This window comes from Globicephala melas, chromosome 20 (assembly GCF_963455315.2).
Source record: "Globicephala melas chromosome 20, mGloMel1.2, whole genome shotgun sequence".
In the NCBI taxonomy this organism is placed as follows: domain Eukaryota; kingdom Metazoa; phylum Chordata; class Mammalia; order Artiodactyla; family Delphinidae; genus Globicephala; species Globicephala melas.
The window spans coordinates 18,602,682-18,622,680 of record NC_083333.1 but is presented as its reverse complement, the minus strand read 5'-3'; the positions used below and the strand labels follow the sequence as shown (position 1 = coordinate 18,622,680).

General features: G+C 39.8%; 1 protein-coding gene across 6 annotated transcripts in view; it reads right to left on the bottom strand.

Annotated features, from left to right (window-relative positions):
- The window catches only part of AKAP10 (A-kinase anchoring protein 10), a 60,069-nt gene that overhangs the window by 25,116 nt on the left and 14,954 nt on the right, over positions 1 to 19,999 (bottom strand). For all 6 annotated transcript variants that reach the window (XM_060290141.1, XM_060290145.1, XM_030861313.2 and 3 more), the window contains 6 exons: positions 18,590 to 19,129; positions 10,151 to 10,249; positions 5,864 to 5,948; positions 4,935 to 5,058; positions 3,679 to 3,815; positions 1,303 to 1,447 (listed from right to left, as the gene is read on the bottom strand). In XM_060290141.1, coding sequence (XP_060146124.1) covers positions 1,303 to 1,447; positions 3,679 to 3,815; positions 4,935 to 5,058; positions 5,864 to 5,948; positions 10,151 to 10,249; positions 18,590 to 19,129 — 1,130 coding nt within the window. The remainder of the gene's footprint in view (positions 1 to 1,302; positions 1,448 to 3,678; positions 3,816 to 4,934; positions 5,059 to 5,863; positions 5,949 to 10,150; positions 10,250 to 18,589; positions 19,130 to 19,999) is intronic.

Below are 19,999 nucleotides of genomic sequence, written 5' to 3'. Positions count from 1 at the left end.
ATATGTGCTCTCCTTATAGACAGAGCTCCAGGAGGGCAGAAGCCATGTTTCTTTTTTAGTTTACCCCATAACAACAATACCTAGCAGAGAAATACTCAAAGTATTAGGGAACGAAGCATACGTATCTTTTTACCATGTACCTACTTGATAGTACTCTTAAAAATTAAAATTAGTATAAGTTCCCTAGATACACAGTTAGTAAGAAATATTTTTACATTTTGTTTTTCTCTGTATTTTAACTTTATTACCCAGAAAGTTTACATTCTTTATATGATACATATCTTGAACTTTTCCTTTAAGATCAGAAAATTTTAATTTTAATCATGAAAAAATTATCGACCTTGGACAACAGCCGATAGTCTATCCAGTTTACTACCAGCCTTTCAACGATTTTATTTTATTTTTTTGCGGTACACGGGCCTCTCACTGTTGTGGCCTCTCCCGTTGCGGGGCATGGGCTCCGGATGCGCAGGCTCAGCGGCCATGGCTCATGCCGCTCTGCGGCATGTGGGATCTTCCCAGACCGGGGCACAAACCCGTGTCCCCTGCATTGGCAGGCAGACTCTCAACCACTGTGCCACCAGGGAAGTCCCGATTTGATTTTTATATGTAACTCTTCCATATTCCTGAAATTCAGTTTTTATGTGTGGTATCATGTGGCAGTGCTTACTTAATCCCTTTCCACCTAGATGCACATGACACATATGAGCAAAATAACCTCATGGGCTTATCCTGGGCTCCTGCAATTCCTAGTAAAATCTGCTTTAGTTCATCAGAAGAATAAATGATTCACAAATTCCAACACTTTATTAAGCAGCTATTAGTGATACTCTGTAAGTGATCATGATACAGAAAACTAGTGCTCCAACCCTGTTGGAGAGTTTTGGTGAAATATTTGGATCATCCCTAAGCTAACTTTGCTCAATACTAATTATCTAAAAGATGTTATAATCACAGTAATAATAGCAGTTAACATTTTTTAATGCTTACTGCTTACATTACTAATAAGCACTCTCCACGTCGTACCTCATTTTTATCCTCAAAATAACTCTAAGTATCTGTATTAGCCCCATTTCACAGAGGAGGAACATGGCATTAAAGGACTTCAGTAGCTGCCTGAAGTCACTCAGCCTGTGAAGGTTAAGATTAATACATACCAAGTCAGACTCAAAGCCCCCACTCTCATCACTGCTGCACTGCTTCAACTTTCCACTGTTCTGTTTGCTTTTTCCCATGTTCTATTTTCTGGGTTCCACCAGTTAAAAACTTCTTGTAGTTTAATGCTTTTCAAGTTTTGGTTACCTTCTCCATGGTTGTCCAGGCCTGACGTAACGGAGTGGTGAAACAGTTAGGGAGTGGCCCACCTTCCCTGCAGATGTTGGATTCAATTTCCAGTCGTACAACATCATCGAATCCAAGAGGATGTGTGGCCTGGAGGGAGAAGTACCTATGGCAGAAAGACAGCCAAAGTAAACCCCAACTTCACAGCAATCATAAGCAATTTCTGGCACCTACACCAGAGAACCTTCTATGAGGCTCCTGCAGACCTAGGACTATAGAGCTGGGTTGATGACAGCCCTGCTGCAACCTGTATTCCCACCGCCAAAGAGATACCTGAGCCAACGTGCCCCCCTCCCTATCTGCCTGCCATCATCTTCGGTTCTTGTTTAAGATTTTCCAGGTCAGGTTACAACTGAGGCAAAGAAACCAATTGTACACGTTTAATGGGCACCTAGTCTCTGTTCAGTGCTTGGGAGAAAGAAACAAATTTAAAACAGGGTAAGACATAGGCATGTCCCCTGGAAAGAGAACAGAAAAGATCCCTGTACAGGGTACAAAGCAGAACATACCAGCATAACTATGTGGCATACAAAACATACATGTAGGAATTCAAAACAAAATAGCATTGAGGGTGAAGTGGATGAATTTGATGTATTTAAGTAGAATAACAGGATTTGCTAATGAAAGGAAAAGGAGTAATCAATGATAACTCAAAGATTTCTAACTTCATAGGATATAATGCAACTGGTGTTTTGGTAAACTGGTTATAAACTGAATACAAAAAAAGCATTAAAAGCAGAAAAACATATATGTTGTCTTTTGAGCATTCTGCGGCTTCTAACTCCTGTCCATGATACAAATACAGACAGGCTGATGAGGCATGATATTAAAAAGTAAAGATAGAAAAACAAATAAGCAGGAGCTGTTAAAATGACAGTGCCGGGAGGATGTCACACAGTAATCTTCATTTAAAAATGGCTCCCAGTTTGAAAACGGGATCCAGTGGGAAAACAGGGTCTCAGCTCTGCCTGGCACTGAGCTCCAGCCAGGACCTTACCACTGCCACTCTTCTATTCCAGTAGGAGAAAACTCTTCTTTTATCTTGTTATCAGTACTTTCTTAACAAAAAGTGAGTCTCCCATCATGCAACAACTAAGTTGGCAAATTTTCCTCCACAATTTGAATTTTGGGACTGCCCAGACCTTTTTTTGGGGGCTGTGTTGCGCGGCTTGTGGGATCTTAGTTCCCCAACCAGGGATTGAACCCAGGCCCCGGCAGTGAAAGTGCGCAGTCCTAACCACTGGATCACCAGGGAATTCCCTCAAATTTCTAAAGGTAAATGCTTGCTACATTAACATCCATATAACAATGTTTCTTATATAATATTTTCCCACAAATATATTGCACAAAAATAAACACTGGACAAACATTAGAATTGCATTCAAGTTCTGCCACTAATTTGCCCTGTGACTTGGAGAAAGTCACTACCCCTGCAAGCCTTAGTTTCCTCATCTGCAAAATGCGAAAATCAAACCAGCTCCCTAATCTGGCTATTCATCAGAATCAGATTCCTGGGTCACACCTCAAACCTGCTGAATCAGAATCTCTTAGAGAAGAGGACTGGAAACCTATTTTTGACAAGCTCCCAGGTGACTCTCATGCCGACAGGAGCACGGACCAGCCCGGTGATGTTCGGGAACCACTGACCTAGATGCTCTCAGCTCTCTCCCAACCCTAATATCCCATAGATTTTTCTCTGCCTCTCAAGTTATCTTCTTAGCAAGTGCTCACAGATACAAATAACACATTTCTTTATAGAACGAGAAAAGTTAGATGAAAGGGGGGACAGACACAGTTTTCAATTCTGTTCACTAAGATTGTGCTGTCCTCTCATTTTCAGTGAAAACTAATGAATAACTACTCTTCACCAAGTAGTTAATCTGGCTGAGCAGACTTGCACCAGAAAACATGGTATACCCCACACAGACATTTAAGACCCTTTGCAATAGATTCCAGCTAGTTTCATCTTATTCTGTTCCCTTGACCAAGTGTCAATTACGCAAAGTTTCTATGGCGCTGCTCGTACCGATGACTCTGCCAAGAGTGTCCTTCCCTGCTAGCAGAATTCAATCCATTCTTCAGTCGCCAATCAAATCTCCCTTCTGTGAAGCCCTCGGTGACCTCCACCAACATCGTCTTGCTTGCCACACACAAGCCTCCCCCTGCCCCGCCGGCAACTTATTCTAAGAACCCCCTACTCTGAACACACGAATGAAAAGCAGCTCTTATGCGGCTCCCTGTGAGCTCCCTGGCGGCAGAGACCAAGGTGACTTCTGAAATATGCTTCAAGTACTCAATATTCGCAGAAAGCTGGATGTGTCTATCACCAAGACTCACTTGTCATATAAAATCATGGCGTCGTTCTGTGCCTCCTGCCCATCATACTGGCCCTTTTTGGCAGCAAGCTGAGACTGGAAGTTGTCTGCTGCCAACCAGAACTGTAGGATATTCACTGCGTCCTCTTTCTCCATGTACTGGGAAGGAAAAACACAAAAGAGGAAAATCAGGCTATACATAGATTTCTCTCACTATCTCTCGTCTATATCTAAGCCCCAACTATTAAAATACACGACATAAAGGAAAAAAAAACCCACAAAAGAAACCCCCCCACCCCAAAACAGGTCCACTTGTTCAGTTAATGCCAGTCTGCACCTTACAGTCATCTGAGATTGAATAATTTTTAAATATTCTTTTAGGGGGAGAAAAACAAAAAAAAACCTAACAACAACAACAAAAAGCAACCACTACACAGCTGAATGCAAACTTTAGTGAACTGGAGTAAAAATTAAAGATGGATTACTGGTTCCTCGCTGGCAAACATACAAAAGGTAAACCAACCAGACCAAATCTTTTATACCTGATCATTTCCACCACTCCACGCGGCCATACTAACCTGAACAAATGCTGACTTAAACTTAAGGCAAAGAGAGGGAGTGAAAACACAAATCAGCTGAATAACTGTATCCTTGTCAAGAGGCAGGATGCAAGTGTGAGTCTAAGTTACTGCTTTGTGAGACCGGGAATCCTCTTATCTCGACTTAATAGTCATTTGCTTTGCAACAAAAGAATTTCATTTGCTGAAGCCTAACAAATCCCATCACTCTACACTGTATGCCTCAAAGAGATGAATATATACTCATTGCTTGTTGCAAATGCTTCAGTCTGATCAAGGGCAATCCTATCAAGTGGCTAAAGTAAAATGAAGACAGTGGGAAAATATTTACTTTTCCTTCTCTCTTCTAAAGTCTGCTCTGCAAACACTTATGCACTGGAATCAAGTATCAAATTTCGTGGTTTTAAAACAGCTCTAAATAACTAAAAATCTGCATTCTCTTATAAGCAGTTTAATTAGGTTTTTCAAAATTAGAGTTACTTTACTTTGAATTTTCATGTTCTCTTTAGTCTGACTAATGCCATTCAAGTACTCTTGCCATTAGATACAACTTAAAACAGTAATCACAGTACTTAAATCCACCTGATCAGTTTGGAAATGATTTGTGTCTTCTATGTTATTCCCTATAGACAGGGCCCAGCACGTACAGCTCAGAGGCTGGAATGCTCTAACAGAGTGTGAAAGGAAATGCAGACTTTACCTCAGAGAAATAAAAGAGGGCTGACTCACAGAAGAGAATGTCAGCCAGGTAAACAGTTCCACTGGTCAGCACTTCAATCTGGTATTTACAGAAATGGTGACTTCGCAGAAACTCACTAAAGTGCCTGCACGTGGATGAAAAGGTAAAGTTTGAGGGACCGACCAAGGAAAGGGCTCATCTGGGAAGAACACACTCTTTCCCCACTGTGCTACTGCATCTTAACGGCCCAGGTCAACGTGACCTCCCTTCCCATGGCGCCTTCCTGATTCCTCTCCCTGTAAGTAATCTCTCCCACCCCTTAATGACGTGCAGCTCTCCTCTGATAGCTAACTCACGCTACCTCGTATTACAGTAAGCAAAGAACATGCCCTATTTCTCTTATTAGGCTGTAATTTCCTTCAAAGCAGGCACTACATCCAAACTGTGCATAGCACGCTTTTCATAAATGTTACATGAAAGAATGAATATGGAGATTTTTTTGAGGGCATGCGGCAATAATTAATCTAAGAAAACTTTGGAGGCAGTTTCAACAAATCTATGTGGATTTAGTAATATGGCATCCATTAAGCTTAAAGCATGCACTAACAAATCAGGATATCCACCTGAAGACATGCATTGTTTAAATAGATAAACCAATTACTATATCACACTACAGTCACAATCACCCCTAAGGACTTTGGAATTAAAAATAAATTCTTTTAACTTAGGAAATACTAACATTAAAAATAAAAATCTGTTTTATTTTTAATAGAACTCACATAATTTATATTTAAAAGAAACCATTACCCAAGATAGTCTTAGGAATGTCTATAAGATCCTGTAAACATTCAAAATATTTAAATCCTCAAAGATAGTTTGGTTTTACTTATTCCTGAGGCTGAACCCGAACTACCCAGAATGCACAACGTGGAAATATGAAATCGACATACTCGTGCTCCATTGCACTGAAGACTATGGACTGTGCTGAGACAAAACAGTTGGGATCCACCTGCCCATCTTCTCCACAAATCTTTGCTGTAAAAGAAATGGTAAATAATTTTTCTCTAAATCCAAACTATACACATTTGTAAATCAAAGTAGGAAGTACCTGTAAAGGCATAAAGATGAGCAGGTTTTAAATGGAATTAAGAGAAAATACAGGTGTACAGCTGATTTTGAGGTAGGGAAGGTCTTTCTAAGCATAAATGCAAAAGCACAAATCAAGAGTCAACAATATAAAATTAACTTCTATACCTTAAAACACCCCCAAAACAAAATAAAAGGGTAAACTGGGGGAAGAAATTTGCAGCATATATGACAGTTTATGAATGACAGATTATTTTCATTCATGTATCAAGAGCTCTTACAAACTAACAAGAAAGTCTAGAAAGAAAAATGGACACAAAGAAAAATTCACTAAAGAACAAATACAAAATGGCCAATATAAAAAGATATGCGTGCTCACTAGTAACCAAGTAAATACAATTATAGATTAGAAGGAGGAGGCACACCACCTTCTGTCTAGTAGCTTGGCACAAAATTGTTTTAACAATCCATAAGCTTAATTGTTTAACGATACATATGCTTGGGCAAGGGCATGGGAAAACTGACACGTGTGTTAGTGGGCATATAAACGGGTATATCTTTTTATGGGGGGCAATCTGGCAGTTTCTAGCATAAGCTTTAGAAATGAACATACCCTTGCAATCAGCAATTCTATCTCTAGGGTTGTAACCTAAGAAACTACAGATTTGTGAAAGAATTATCTGTTTATCAAAATGTTATTTGGTAGAAATTTTAAAACATAAAATGGGCTAAAATTAGGAACTGTCTAAATAAACTGCAACAAATCAATAAGCTGTTTACTAGCTAGCTCTTAAACATGGCTGGAAAAACCCCACCATGATGGCTGGTTTCACTTCAAGTTCAGGACCTTAGTGGGACCTTCATGAAACCGAAGGATCGTGCTACAGTTACCTGGTCCATTACAGCACACCTCCTCTCTCTGTAGACGTCTTAGCACCTCTTTCTCTACCCTCTTTGCTGATGACTTGGAAAACAAGCAATCAGAAAACAAATTCCATCCACTCCCACCACCTCTACCAACTTGCCCGCATCACTGACTCTGCAATCTCTCCTGCTACTACAGATGAACTGTCCTCGCTCCTATCTGGAAAACTCTAGGAGTACCGGGTCCCATCCTCTCTTACCTCCTCAAGGCACCTCTTCTACAGCAACTGCCCCCTCTCCCTACTGTATCAACTTCCTCCTACTGCCTCATTGTCACCAGCTATGAACTGTTTGTATGTTATACATATATATGTGTTTGTATACTGTCATACACCTTACATGCTGTGACACGTCACCTTAAAAACAAAACCCCAAACCACTGTCCCTTGACTAACACCCCCTGCCAGCTCACCTTTGAGTAAAATGCCTCTAACAGTTGCCATACTTGCTGTCTCCGCTCCTCCTATTTGCTTTTAAGACGCCTCCAGTTAAGTTTTGTCCCTAATGGTCCACTGTAATTAAGATGCCCACCACTGCCAAGTCCATCCCACTCCTGGTATTCACCTTAACCTATCAGCGCGAATTGCCATCTTTGATCACTCCCTTCCTCCCAGAATGAGTTTTTCACTTGGCTTCCAGAAAAAACTGCTCTCTTGATACACAGCTGATGCAGGAAGGCCTCCACTACTGGCTGTTTCTTCCAGATGTTAGACCTGCCACAGCACCTAGTCCTCAGACCTCGCGTCCTCACTCACCACACTCCTCCAAGGGATGTTACTCAGTTTCATGGCTCCAAACCCAACCATAGGCTGATCACTTCCAAACATACATCTCCAACCTGGACCTCTCTCACGAGCTCCTAACGTTAACATACAACTGCCTACTTGGTGCTCAGCATTTGGATGTCTGAAACCCAAACTCCTAATGTTCCCCTTCAGCCATTACTCCTGCATCTTCTTCACCTTACAAATACTCCCCCAGGTATGCAGGTTTTAAAAAAATGAAGTCGGGGCTTCCCTGGTGCGGCAGTGGTTGAGAATCCGCCTGCCAATGCCGGGGACACAGGTTAGAGCCCTGGTCCGGGAAGATCCCAAATGCCACGGAGCAACTAAGCCCGTGTGCCACAACTACTGAGCCTGCGCTCTAGAGCCCATGCTCTACAACAAGAGAAGCCACCACAGTGAGAAGTCCACGCACCACAACCAAGAGTAGCCCCTGCTAGATGCAACTAGAGAGCTGGCGCGCAGCAACGAAGACCCAACGCAGCAATCAACCAATCAATCAATAAAAATAAAACTATAAAACTTCTAAAAAATATATTGTTAAAAAGAAAAATGAAGTCATGCTTGATTCCTTTTTTCCTCTCACACCACTCACTTCCAAACCATCAGCACCTTCTGTCAACTGTACCTCCACAATATTTTAAAAATTCCACCACTTCAAGGATTTGTGGAAGATGGAACAAGCAGTGGAAGCACAGTTTTGAGGTCAATCTAATTCCCCACATAAAAACAAACAAATTAAATAGCAACACCCAAAACCCAGAGATAACATCTACAACAAAACCAGGCAGGTGGGATACACAATAAAAGCTTAAGTGGAGGCTTCTTCAAACTATAACTTACTTGAAGTACAGCTATATTAAAATATTCCAGCTTGAAGAGGAGACAAATAATTAGGGCAGGATTCAAAAGAATGAGGCCCAAAGAGGAAAAGTGAGTGGTCTAAAGACACAGAGGTAATTAACATTTTAAAACGCATAGTAATACACACTGGAATGGAAACTTCTTGATCATTAAATGTTATCAACTTGATCCTTCAGATTTTTCCCCTCATGGGATTACATCGTTAATTTGATAAAGTTTAAGGAAAGGAAAATTAGAACTGCAGTGACACTTCATTTTAAAATGTCTGACTCAAAACTCTCTCCTTTTCTCACCTACCCCAAACAGTTTAGTTATCAATTGGTACAAACACCCAGTGGAATTACTAGCCAACCAATTCCTCAAATAGCCAAATGCTAATCTGTTCGTACACCTAACAGTTATTATTAGGCACAGTTGGTCTAGGAAAGTCTAAAAGATGGCAGCAACAAATTTTCAGATAGAAATAGAGGAACTACATAGAAAACCCAAAATCCCATGACAACATCTGCAACAAAACTGGGTGAAAACTCCAAAATACAAGCAGACGGGGACAGCCACCAACAGCCACAAGACCCATGTGTCACAGGCTCTGCCAGGGAGAAGAAAAAGGAAACAATGGGGGCAGCACCCGGCAGCCTGAGGCAGACAGCAGGTGTGCCCTGGAAGTACGCGGCCAGTTCAAGAGGCTCAGCTGAGACCGGGAGGGGCTCTGCTGTCCCCAATGACGAGGAGAGACCGAAAGAGCCCCAGGCTGGGTCGACTCTGCTAGGAGCAGAATAATAGGCTTTCATTCAGAAATCAAAAACACTTAATTTTTGTATTAAAAACTCAAAACTTAGTGCTAGGACTTGATGAGAGTATAATAAATATCTGTTCAATGAATAAATCAACCACTTGTATCTGTGATTACAGGTGTACCTGAAGTCTTTCTGATACAACACAGTCAAAGCTTTCAAACATTTTTATTATGACCTACAGAAAAATATATTTATGTGACTCAGTATATATATGTACATATGATGGAAACAATGTTCTGAAGTGGTGTGTATTTGCCCTTACTACTGTGAAGCACTTTGATTTTTCCAGTCTGGTCTTTTTTGGCAGGGGGTGAGGACCTATGAGGAGACTGGTCCTAATCCAGAGTTTGAAAAACACTGCCGAATAGCATACTAGTTACCATGTAGGGGTCTGGTTTCAAGTCCTAACTGCCATGTCCGAGCTGTCACCTTGGGCAAATTACTTACCTTCTCTGTGCTTCCTCACTTATAAAATAACAACTGTATTTATGCTGCACAGTTCTTTAGAAGATTGAATGAGTTTGTCAATGGGAAATGCTTAGAATATTGTCTGGAACACAGCAAGTACTCAGTAAACATGTGCTACTATTATTCAAGTCAAAAATCTCATAATTTGGGTCCAACAAGTAAGAGGGAAACTTTTGAAGTGAGCTACAATCAGATATAATAAAGTACCCTGAAAACAGACAAGGAAGGTATATGTTGAATTACATGTTCATGAAAAATTCTCTTAATAATAACCAAATTTTTTTTTTTTGATGCCATAGCTTCAAGCACCGCTTACCTACGATGTCATTTCTCATTGCTTCTGTAATTGGTATTGGTTTAGCAGCATCTGGAGATATATATTTGGTAAAAGTATTTACTGCATCTTGTTCTATACCTGCAAGGTAAGAAGGGGACAACTTCAAAAATCAAAAAGCAACTTGGACCAGTAACGGACCATATTCATGAACAGCAAGGTTTGTTTGCCGTGTGCCCAGGCACACACACACACAAACATATCTTTTATTACAAATAAATATCTCTGTAAATATACTTAGGTCAAAACAGCCTCCATGGTAACGTTGCTTCTGCACTGCTTGGTTCTTGGAGCAGAGGAGATACATGTGACCCCGTGGCCCTCCTCGCCTCAGCTCACAAGCTGATGAGTAACAGCAATCGCTGTACCCATCCTCTTTCCATCTCTCCTCTCCAAAGTCCTAACCTGAAGGACTTACATAGCGGGAGCTCAAAAATCATTTTTAAATTTACATTTTACATATTCTACCAAATTTCATATTCATGAATACATTCATTTGACCTTCAACAACCCTGGAACGTTAAAACAGTGAATCTCAAACTTCCTAGTCTTGGGACTTTGAAATCTTAAAAATTACTGAGGACCCTAAAGAGCTTTTGTTTATGTGAGTTTTATCTATAGATAGTAAGGTATTAAAAATTAAAATGAGAAAAAATTATTGTTTAAATTAACAATATTAAATCTGTTAGAAGTTAACATAAATACTATTTTTTACAGAAAATAACTGTTTCCCAAACTGAAAAAAATTAATGAGAAGAGGGCATCAATTTACATTTTTGCATCTCTATTCGTCTTGATAACAAACTGTTAGATTATCAAATCTGCTTTGGCATTCAATCTGTTCTGCTTTTTTGTTTTGGTTGAAATATACTGTGCTCTCATGATATGAGAAGAAATGTATGTATGTGTGTGTGTGTGTGTGTGTATATATATATATAGTGTGTGTATATATATAGTATGTATGTGTATATATATATAGTATGTGTGTGTATATATATAGTATGTATGTGTGTGTATATATATAGTATGTGTGTGTACATATAGTATATGTGTGTATATACATAGTATGTATGTGTGTATATATAGTATGTATGTGTGTGCGTATATATATATAGTATGTGTGTGTATATATATAGTATGTACGTGTGTGTGTATATATATACAGTATGTGTGTGTATATATAGTATGTATGTGCATATATATAGTATGTGTATGTGTGTGTATATATAGTATGTATGTGTATATATATATAGTATGTATGTGTGTGTATGTGTGTATATGTATAGTATATGTGTGTATATATAGTATGTGTGTGTATATATAGTGTATGTGTGTATATAGTATGTATGTGTATATATATAGTATGTATGTGTGTGTACATGTGTGTATATGTATGTATAGTCTTTGTCCTGGTTCCTGGCACAGAGCTCCTAAAACCCTTGCAATTTCCTGAGTGGCAGGGGCCAGAGCAGCATCTTTTGTTATTTATAATAAGTCTCTGATTTCAACCAGGGGAAAAGTTTATGGTAATGAGGTGACTCTTGCAGAGTGGGGCTGGTTGCCAAAGAAGCAACCACGGAACTTCAGCCCCACTCCCCAACCTCTGGGGAAGGTGGAGGGGTTAGGGACCATCAAGCTAATCACCAATAGCCTATGATTTACTCAACTGGGCCCACGTGACAGAACCATAAAACCCCTAAATGAAGTGGTTCAGAGAGCTTCTGGGTTGGCAAATGTATCCATGTCCTGGAAGGGTGATGCACCCCAACCCCACAGACAGAAGCTCCTGCACTTGGGACCCTTCTGGACCTTGGCTTATGTACCCCTTCACGTGGCAGTTCATTTCTATCCTTTACGATATCCTTTATAATAGACAAATAAACATAAAGTGTTTCCCTGAGTTCTCTGAGCTGTTGTCGCAAATTATTGAAAGAGGAAGGGGTAGTGGGAACCCCTGATTTATAGCTGGTTGGCCAGAAGTACAGGTGACAACTTGGGACCTGTGACTGGCATCTGAAGTGGGGGGACAGTCTTCTGGACTGAGCCCTTAACCTGGGGGGGTCTGCAATAACTCCGGGTAGTGTCAGAATGAATTAAACTATAGGGTACCCAGTTACTGTCCACAGAGAATTAGAGAATTGCTTAATGTGGGAAACCCACATATTTGGTGTCAGAAGTGTTATGAATAGAGAAATGGTTTTCTTTTATTTATATCAAGAATAGCTGGCCTCAGAGATGTGTAATTGGGAAAAGGAGTATTTTAATAGCTTTCTGAGATAACTGTGGATATATTCTTCTTTGATACTATACCAAAACTTGAAAAGTGGTAGTTTCTTAAAGGTTAATTAGAAGGTGGAATCTGAAACCATATAATGAACTTGTTGTATTCTGTTACATTAATATCTATTGGTCTATCTCCCATGTTTAAAGAGTCTTTTACTCATGATTGATTTTATAGCATCATATATTTTCAAATATTGTAGAAAATACTGGTTTGCTGACTTATGAAGATCTTACAAATGTTGATGCATTGCATCATACGGTATAAAAAAAAATCACATCATTAATATCACAATGATCTTATCAGAACACTCTATAAAGCTGTTAGAGCACACGGTGGTGAATAGAAGTTTTCCAAATTCTAAGTTTCACTTGTAAACTTAAATTTTACCACTGGGCAACAAATACTGTCAGCTGTTTTCCACGAAATGACACCGCATTTTATGGGGCCAGAATTACACTGATGCCAAAACTAGACAAAAGCAGTATAAGAAGACTACAGACCAATATCCATCTAAACAGATGCAAAAATGCTCAACAAAATATTAGAAAATCAAGTCCAGCAACATATAAAAAGACTAATACACCACAACCAAATGAGGCTTACCCTGGGAATGCAAGCTTATTCAATATTAAAAAAAAAAAATCAATGTAATCCATCATATTAACAGACCAGAGAAGGAAAACCACATGGTCATATCAAATGACGCAGAAAAAACATTTGACAAAATTCAACACCATTCATGATTCAAACAGCAACAACTCTCAGTAAACTATTAAGAGAAGGGAACTTCATCAACCTGATAAAGGGTATTTACAAAAACCCACAGCTAACCTCACACTTATGGTGAAAGACTGAATACTTTCTAAGATCACGAACAAGACAAGAAACTCAAGCAATCTACACAAAAGCTCCTAGAAATAACAAGTGAGTAATAAGGCCACAGAATAGAAGGTCAACATATAAAAGTCAATCATATTGATATTTCTATGTACTAGCAATGAAAAACACTAGAAACAAAAAATTTTTAATCATACTATTCACAATAGCACCAAATAACAAAACACATTAAGGATCTGTATGCTGAAAACTATACAATGTGGAGGAAAGAAATCAAAGACCCAAGTAAATGAAGACACACATCATATCTGTGGATTTTAAGGCTCAATACTGTTAAGACATAAATTCTCCCCAAAGTGACCTATAGGCTGAACACAACTCCAATAAAAATCCCAGCACGGTTTCTTGTAGATATTGACAAGATTATTCTAAAATTTATATCGGGGGCGGGGGGGGGGGGGACTTAGAATAGAAAAAACAATTTTGAAAAAGAACAAACTTGGAGGACTCAAACTATCCAATCTTAAGACTCACTACAAAGCTATAGTAATCAAGACAGTGTGGTACAGGTAAAGGAACAGACATATACACCAATGGAACAGAACAGAGTCCAGAAATAGACCTACACAAATATGGCCACGGTACAAAGGCAATTCAATGGCATAAGAGTAGTCTTTAACTAATAAAGTATGGAATGATCCATATGTGAAAAGAAAAAAAAAAAAAAAACTTGACCTAAGGGCTTCCCTGGTGGCACAGTGGTTGAGAGTCCGCCTGCCGATGCAGAGGACACAGGTTCGTGCCTCGGCCTGGGAAGATCCCACATGCCGCGGAGTGGCTGGGCCCGTGAGCCATGGCCGCTAAGCCTGCGCGTCCAGAGCCTGTACTCCGCAACGGGAGAGGCCACAACAGTGAGAAGCCTGTGTGCCGCAAAAAAAAACAAAAACAAAAACTTGACCTAACCACCACAGCTTATATCTCACAGGAGAAAATCTTCATGACCTTTGATTAGGCAAAGAGCTCTTATGCATGACTCCAAAAGCACAATCCATAAAGGAAAAAAGTTGATAAATTGGACTTAATCAAAAAAGTCCTTTTGGTCTTTGAAAGATACTCTTAAGAGAATGAAAAGTCAAGCTATAAACTGGGAGAAAACATTTGCAAGTCACATAGCCAATAAAGGTCTTATAACCAGAACATATAAAGAACCTCAAAATTCAACAATAAAATATTGGGAAAGACTGGAACAAGTTACCGAAGATACAGATGGCAAATATGCACATGAAAAAACATTCAACATCCTCAGACATTAGGGAAATGCAAAGTAAAACCACAATGAGATACCACCACACATCTATCAGAATGGCTAAAAAACCCCGCAAATAAACAAAAAGCTGATTACACCAAGCGCTGCCAAGGAAATAAAGCAACTAGAACTCTCATATATTGCTGCTGGGAATGCAAAATGGTGCAGCCACTCTACAAAACAGTCTGGCAGTTTCTCATATAATTAGACACACATTTAACACATAAATCCACTACTAGGTATTTCTCCAGAGAAATAAAAACTTTTGTCCACACAAAAACCTGTACACAAATGTTTAAAGCAGCTTTATTCATAATCAAAAGCTGGAAACAATCCAAACGTGGTTCAACAGGTGGATGGATAGAACATCCATACAGCGGAACTTAGCCATAGAAAGCAGTGACAGAAACAACATGGGTAAACTTCAAAGCCATTATGCTAAGTGAAAGAAGCCAGTCTCAAAGGCTACATACTATATAAATTCACTTATATGGCACTCCAGAAAAGGCAAAAAAAAAGAGACAAATAGATCAGTGGTTGTTAATTGCTGAGATAGAGGGTTTAACTACAAAGGCGACAGAACTGTTCTTCATCTTGATTGTGATGTGTGGAGTTAAAGAAACCTCAGCTAAAGTTGGAGTGGGGACAGGCCTATAGGGTGAGCTCTCACACCCCGCGAGGCATCCTCATTACCCCAAACAGGAAGAGACCAGCACCTATGTCTCAACACGAAGGTGTTGTCTATTCTATCATCCAGCAGGAAGAAGAAAACTTTTCTCTGCCCCAGGGCAGCCTAGCCAATCAGACACTGTAGCAGCCCAACCAATGAGAAGGCTCCACACTTTGGACCCCCCCAGCTTCCTCTGATGGTCTCCGGTTACTACCAGCGCCCCAGCTTTTCCATATAAAAAAAGCAAGCTCCCCTTCTCTGGATTTGCCTATGGTCCACCACAATTCGCATATCTCAAACTGCAATTCTTCTGGCTATTTCCAAGTAAACTTGCTTCTGCTGGTAAAATGACTGGCTATTATATTATTAAAGTTAACAGATGACAGTTACAGGAATCTATGCATGTGTTAAACCTCACGTACACATCAAAAGGTGTCAAATTCACTGCATGCAAAATTTTTAAATAACAAAAAATGAAAAACTAGTACTCTTTTAATTACTCCACTGCTATTGAAATAAATTAACACCAAAACAAAGACAGTTTCCAAAAACAATAAAGTGTATTACAATCAAAGAAACAGACTTTGGACTTTCATTTCCAGAAACAGGCCTCACTAGATGTTCAAAGAAACACTTCCTAATACTGAATTCTCTCAAAATGCTTTTGAAAACTACATCAGAGGTTGCGGGAAATAGTGAGAAACAGAAACAAGTACAAGCAGGCTCCTTATATGAAAGCTTTGGGACCACTAATATTTTAGCATTAGGAATTTGAGGTTTTTACAGAGGTAACGCACTGTGTTTATATATACCATTAAAAAAAATTTTTAAGTCTTTATTGAATTTGTTACAATACTGCTTCCGAAGTTGTAACCACTGGACTCCCAGGGAAGTCCCTATATATACCATTTTAATACCCCAGCAGCATGTGAGACGATCGCATTCATGACTCTGCAATAAGCTCACGTCCCTTCAGGTCAAGTTTTGTTCATTTAAAAAACAACTTGTGATAGGCAAAGCTTTCTGGATTTCTGGACTGCAGACAAGGAATTGTGGACCTGTAGGAGTCAGTACAAATCAAGATGGGCAAAAGTACGAGAGAGGGCATTCACCTGAGAAAAACCACCAACTCCAAGAGACTTGAGGCTTGCACTTTCAAGGGCAGCTGCCCAGGGCCCAAACAGGGTAGATTAGACCAAAACCAGGCAGAAGGCCTTAAGAGTTTAGGGCCTGGAAAACCCAAGACAAAAATTCAGTTTTAAGCGATAATGGGATAGTAATGAAGCTGGCCCCAGAAGTATGGCAACAGCAAATGCAGGGGCTTCGCTGGTGGCGCAGTGGTTAAGAATCCACCTGCCAGTGCAGGGACACGGGCTCGAGCCCTGGTCCAGTAAGATCCCACATGCCGCGGAGCAACTAAGACCGCATGCCACAACTACTGAGCCTGTGCTCTAGAGCCTGTAAGCCACAACTACTGAACCCACGTGCCACAACTACTGACGCCCGCATGCTTAGAGCCCATGCTCTGCAACAAGAGAAGCCACCGCAAATGAGAAGCCCGTGCACCTCAAGCAAGAGGAGCCCCCGCTCACCGCAACTAGAGAAAGCCTGCGTGCAGCAACGAAGACCCAATGCAGCCAAAAATAAATGAATTAAACAAATTTTTTTAAAAAAGCAAATGTAAATACACTCTGCAATAACGCAATTTAATCAGAGTCCTCAAAGAATTACCAAAGATAAAAATCCAAAGACATATATTCACAGCCAAAACCCGTTAAAATCACAGGCTACCAAGAGTGTGAATCTGAAGAAACAAATAAATGCTGATTCAAATACACAAAAACTGGGATATTGGGCTTCTCAGATAATGAATATATGTTTAATAAATTTAAATAAATAAAAAATAGGCTCAAAAGTGGGATGGAGGGCTAAAGGACTAAGAAACTAAAAAACGACCAGGCAAACCTGAAAAACAAAACTTCTAGAAATGAAAAATTCACTAACTTTTAGATTAAAATAACATGTTAAAGACTGACTCAACAGCAGGTTAGACCCATTTTAAGAGAGAATCAATGAACTAAAAGATCTGAAGAAGTCACCACCAATCTGAAAAGGCTATACTATGTATGATTCTAACTACATGACATTCTGGAAAACGCCAAAACTGTGGAGACAGGAAAAAGATCAGTGGTTGCCAGGGTCAAATCAGCAGGTATACAGAGATGAACAGGTAGAGCACAGAGGATTTTTAGGGCAGTGAAAATGTTCTGTATGACACCATAATGACAGTTACATGTCGTTATACATTTGCCCAAACCCAGAGAACATACAATACCAGGAGTGAACCCTAAAGTAAACTACGGACTTTGGGTAATTACGACGTGCCCAGGCAGGTTCACTGATGCCAACAAGTGCTCCACTCTGGTGGGGGATATTCACAGCGGGGGAGGCGACGCAAGTGCGGGGGCAGAAGGGCATACAGGAAATTTCTGTACCTTCCCCTCAATTACGCTGTGGACCTTAAAACTGCCCTCATAAAGTCTTCGTAGAAAAGAGAAAAGAAAAAAACACACAAGGAAAATCCAGAAAAGAAATCATCTAGACCCCTGAGAAAAGATAAAAGAGAAGAGGACAAGCATGGATTGAAAGCTGTCTAATCAGAATTCCAGGAGGTGATAATTGAAAAGTGAAGAGCCTGTAATTTCCAAACGAACAGAAAAGAGAAAGAGGTGCTGTTGTTGAGATGCCAGGGCTTTAATCCCAGCTCCCACCTGCTGTGTAACCCCGGAAGTCTCCTCCACCTGCCTAAACCATGGCTTTCTCACATGTAAAACGGGGTAACTGCCTACCTCACAGGGATGCTGTGATTATTCCATGAAATCCAAGTACCCCCCTAGCACAGAACTCAATTAATGTCACCTGCTGGCAATTAAAAAATAATTTTATCTGCAAACTACAGTAAAATAGTAACAAAACTAAGACTGTGGCAGGGCTGAAATCAGCCTATCTGGGTAAGGATCTGATTTCAAAATCTGTGGAAGGGAAAAAGCAGCATGACCCCTGACCCTTCTTCATTTGTTAATTCTGCCAACGTCTTTCTTAGAGGATCCAATCACTGTAGACAGCCCTTCTGTTCCTTTTTCATACACTGACCCTACTCCAGGGCACTACCCAAATACTCCCAAATCTGCAAGTGAGTGTGGGAGAAAACTATTCCAATCCTTTTATTCCCCATCTCAAGTTTCACTTTGTAAACAGATTCAAAAATTTTTTTAAAAATACACAACAAAACAGGATAAAGAGAGACAAAAATCACACACTTACTTTTCATTAATTTTCCTGATAATTCCTTTAGTGGAGAAGAGGGACTATTTCTACTGGCTACTATAAGTCTGGAGGATTCCTGGGTTTCCACGGAACCTCGATGAGCTCCTGTTCTGGCCATTTCCAGGTGGAGAGAATGGGCACTGTCACATTCCTGGGAAAGCAGCAAGTGATTCTGAGTGTTGCTAGTTCTATTATTCAGGTCAATTCCTTCCAACTGGGCTGAGCTAGAATCCTCCACTCTCTTGTCAAGAGAGTCGGTTACAAAAGCTGCTGTAGTTTCGTGCTTTTTAGAAGGAGAGACAGGTTCAGCCAGTGAGCTCTGCTTCACCGTGTTCAGACTGTGTGCTCTTATTCGGGACCAAGTTGTAGAGTGAAAACTTTCAGCCTCTAACCAAAACTTAACCAAATGCTCCATTCTCCGAAGTTCCATGAATTGAATGAAATAAGGGAGGACAACAGTGTCATGCAAGACTTGTTCAAGGGTCTTTGAAAGACTTGATTTGGTCTCTTGAGTCTGGTAGTCCAGACAAGATCTGCCTAAAAGAAGCAGAAGAGTTAGCAGTTCAGTAACAGACAACAACCGCCAAAACGTACAATAAAAATATTTAAACAACTCAACCTCATTAAAAATCTCAGAAAAGCAAATTAATAGAAGATAACATTTTTGCCTGTCAAACTGAAAAATGTTTTTTTAAAAAAATAACAAGCACTAACCAGGGCATAGCAAAACGGATGATGAGAATGTAAAATGGCAAGACCTCTTTGGATTTTCAATCCAGTAACTCCATTTCTAGGAACTTATCCTGAGGAAAAATTGTGGACGTGTGGATATAGCTAGAAAGATGTTATGAACTCTTAGCATTATTTATAACAAAATAAAGAGCTAGCTCTGCGATTTTATCTTGAAAAGTAAAACCAAACTTAATAAAACTTAATAGAAGTTTATTTTATAGTTAACTAAATTTAGGTTATGATTATAACCACAAGCTAATTATCAGAATAAAGAAAAAAATAAAAAAATTTTAACTTTCACAGCATGACATAAAGAGGCTCATTTTCATAAAATTCACTGAGGGCTTCATCAGTTTTTCAAAAGGGCTCTTCTTAATCCTTTGATGTTTCTTCTGAAGCACTTCGTGTATCATCATCCTTGCTAACTATCCTACTGTCAATGTTAACGAGTCCATCTCTGCCAACATCTCTTTTCATGCACTTCAGGAAATCCCGATCCATTGTAAGACTTTAAGCACTTTTTTAAATCAAACTTCTAATTTTGAGATACTGGCAGATTCATGTGCAGGTAGAAGAAGTAACACAGAGAGAACCTGTGCACCCTCTACCCAGTTTCCCCTATGGTAGCACCTTTCAAACTGCAGTTCAATATCACACCAAGATACTGACGCTGAC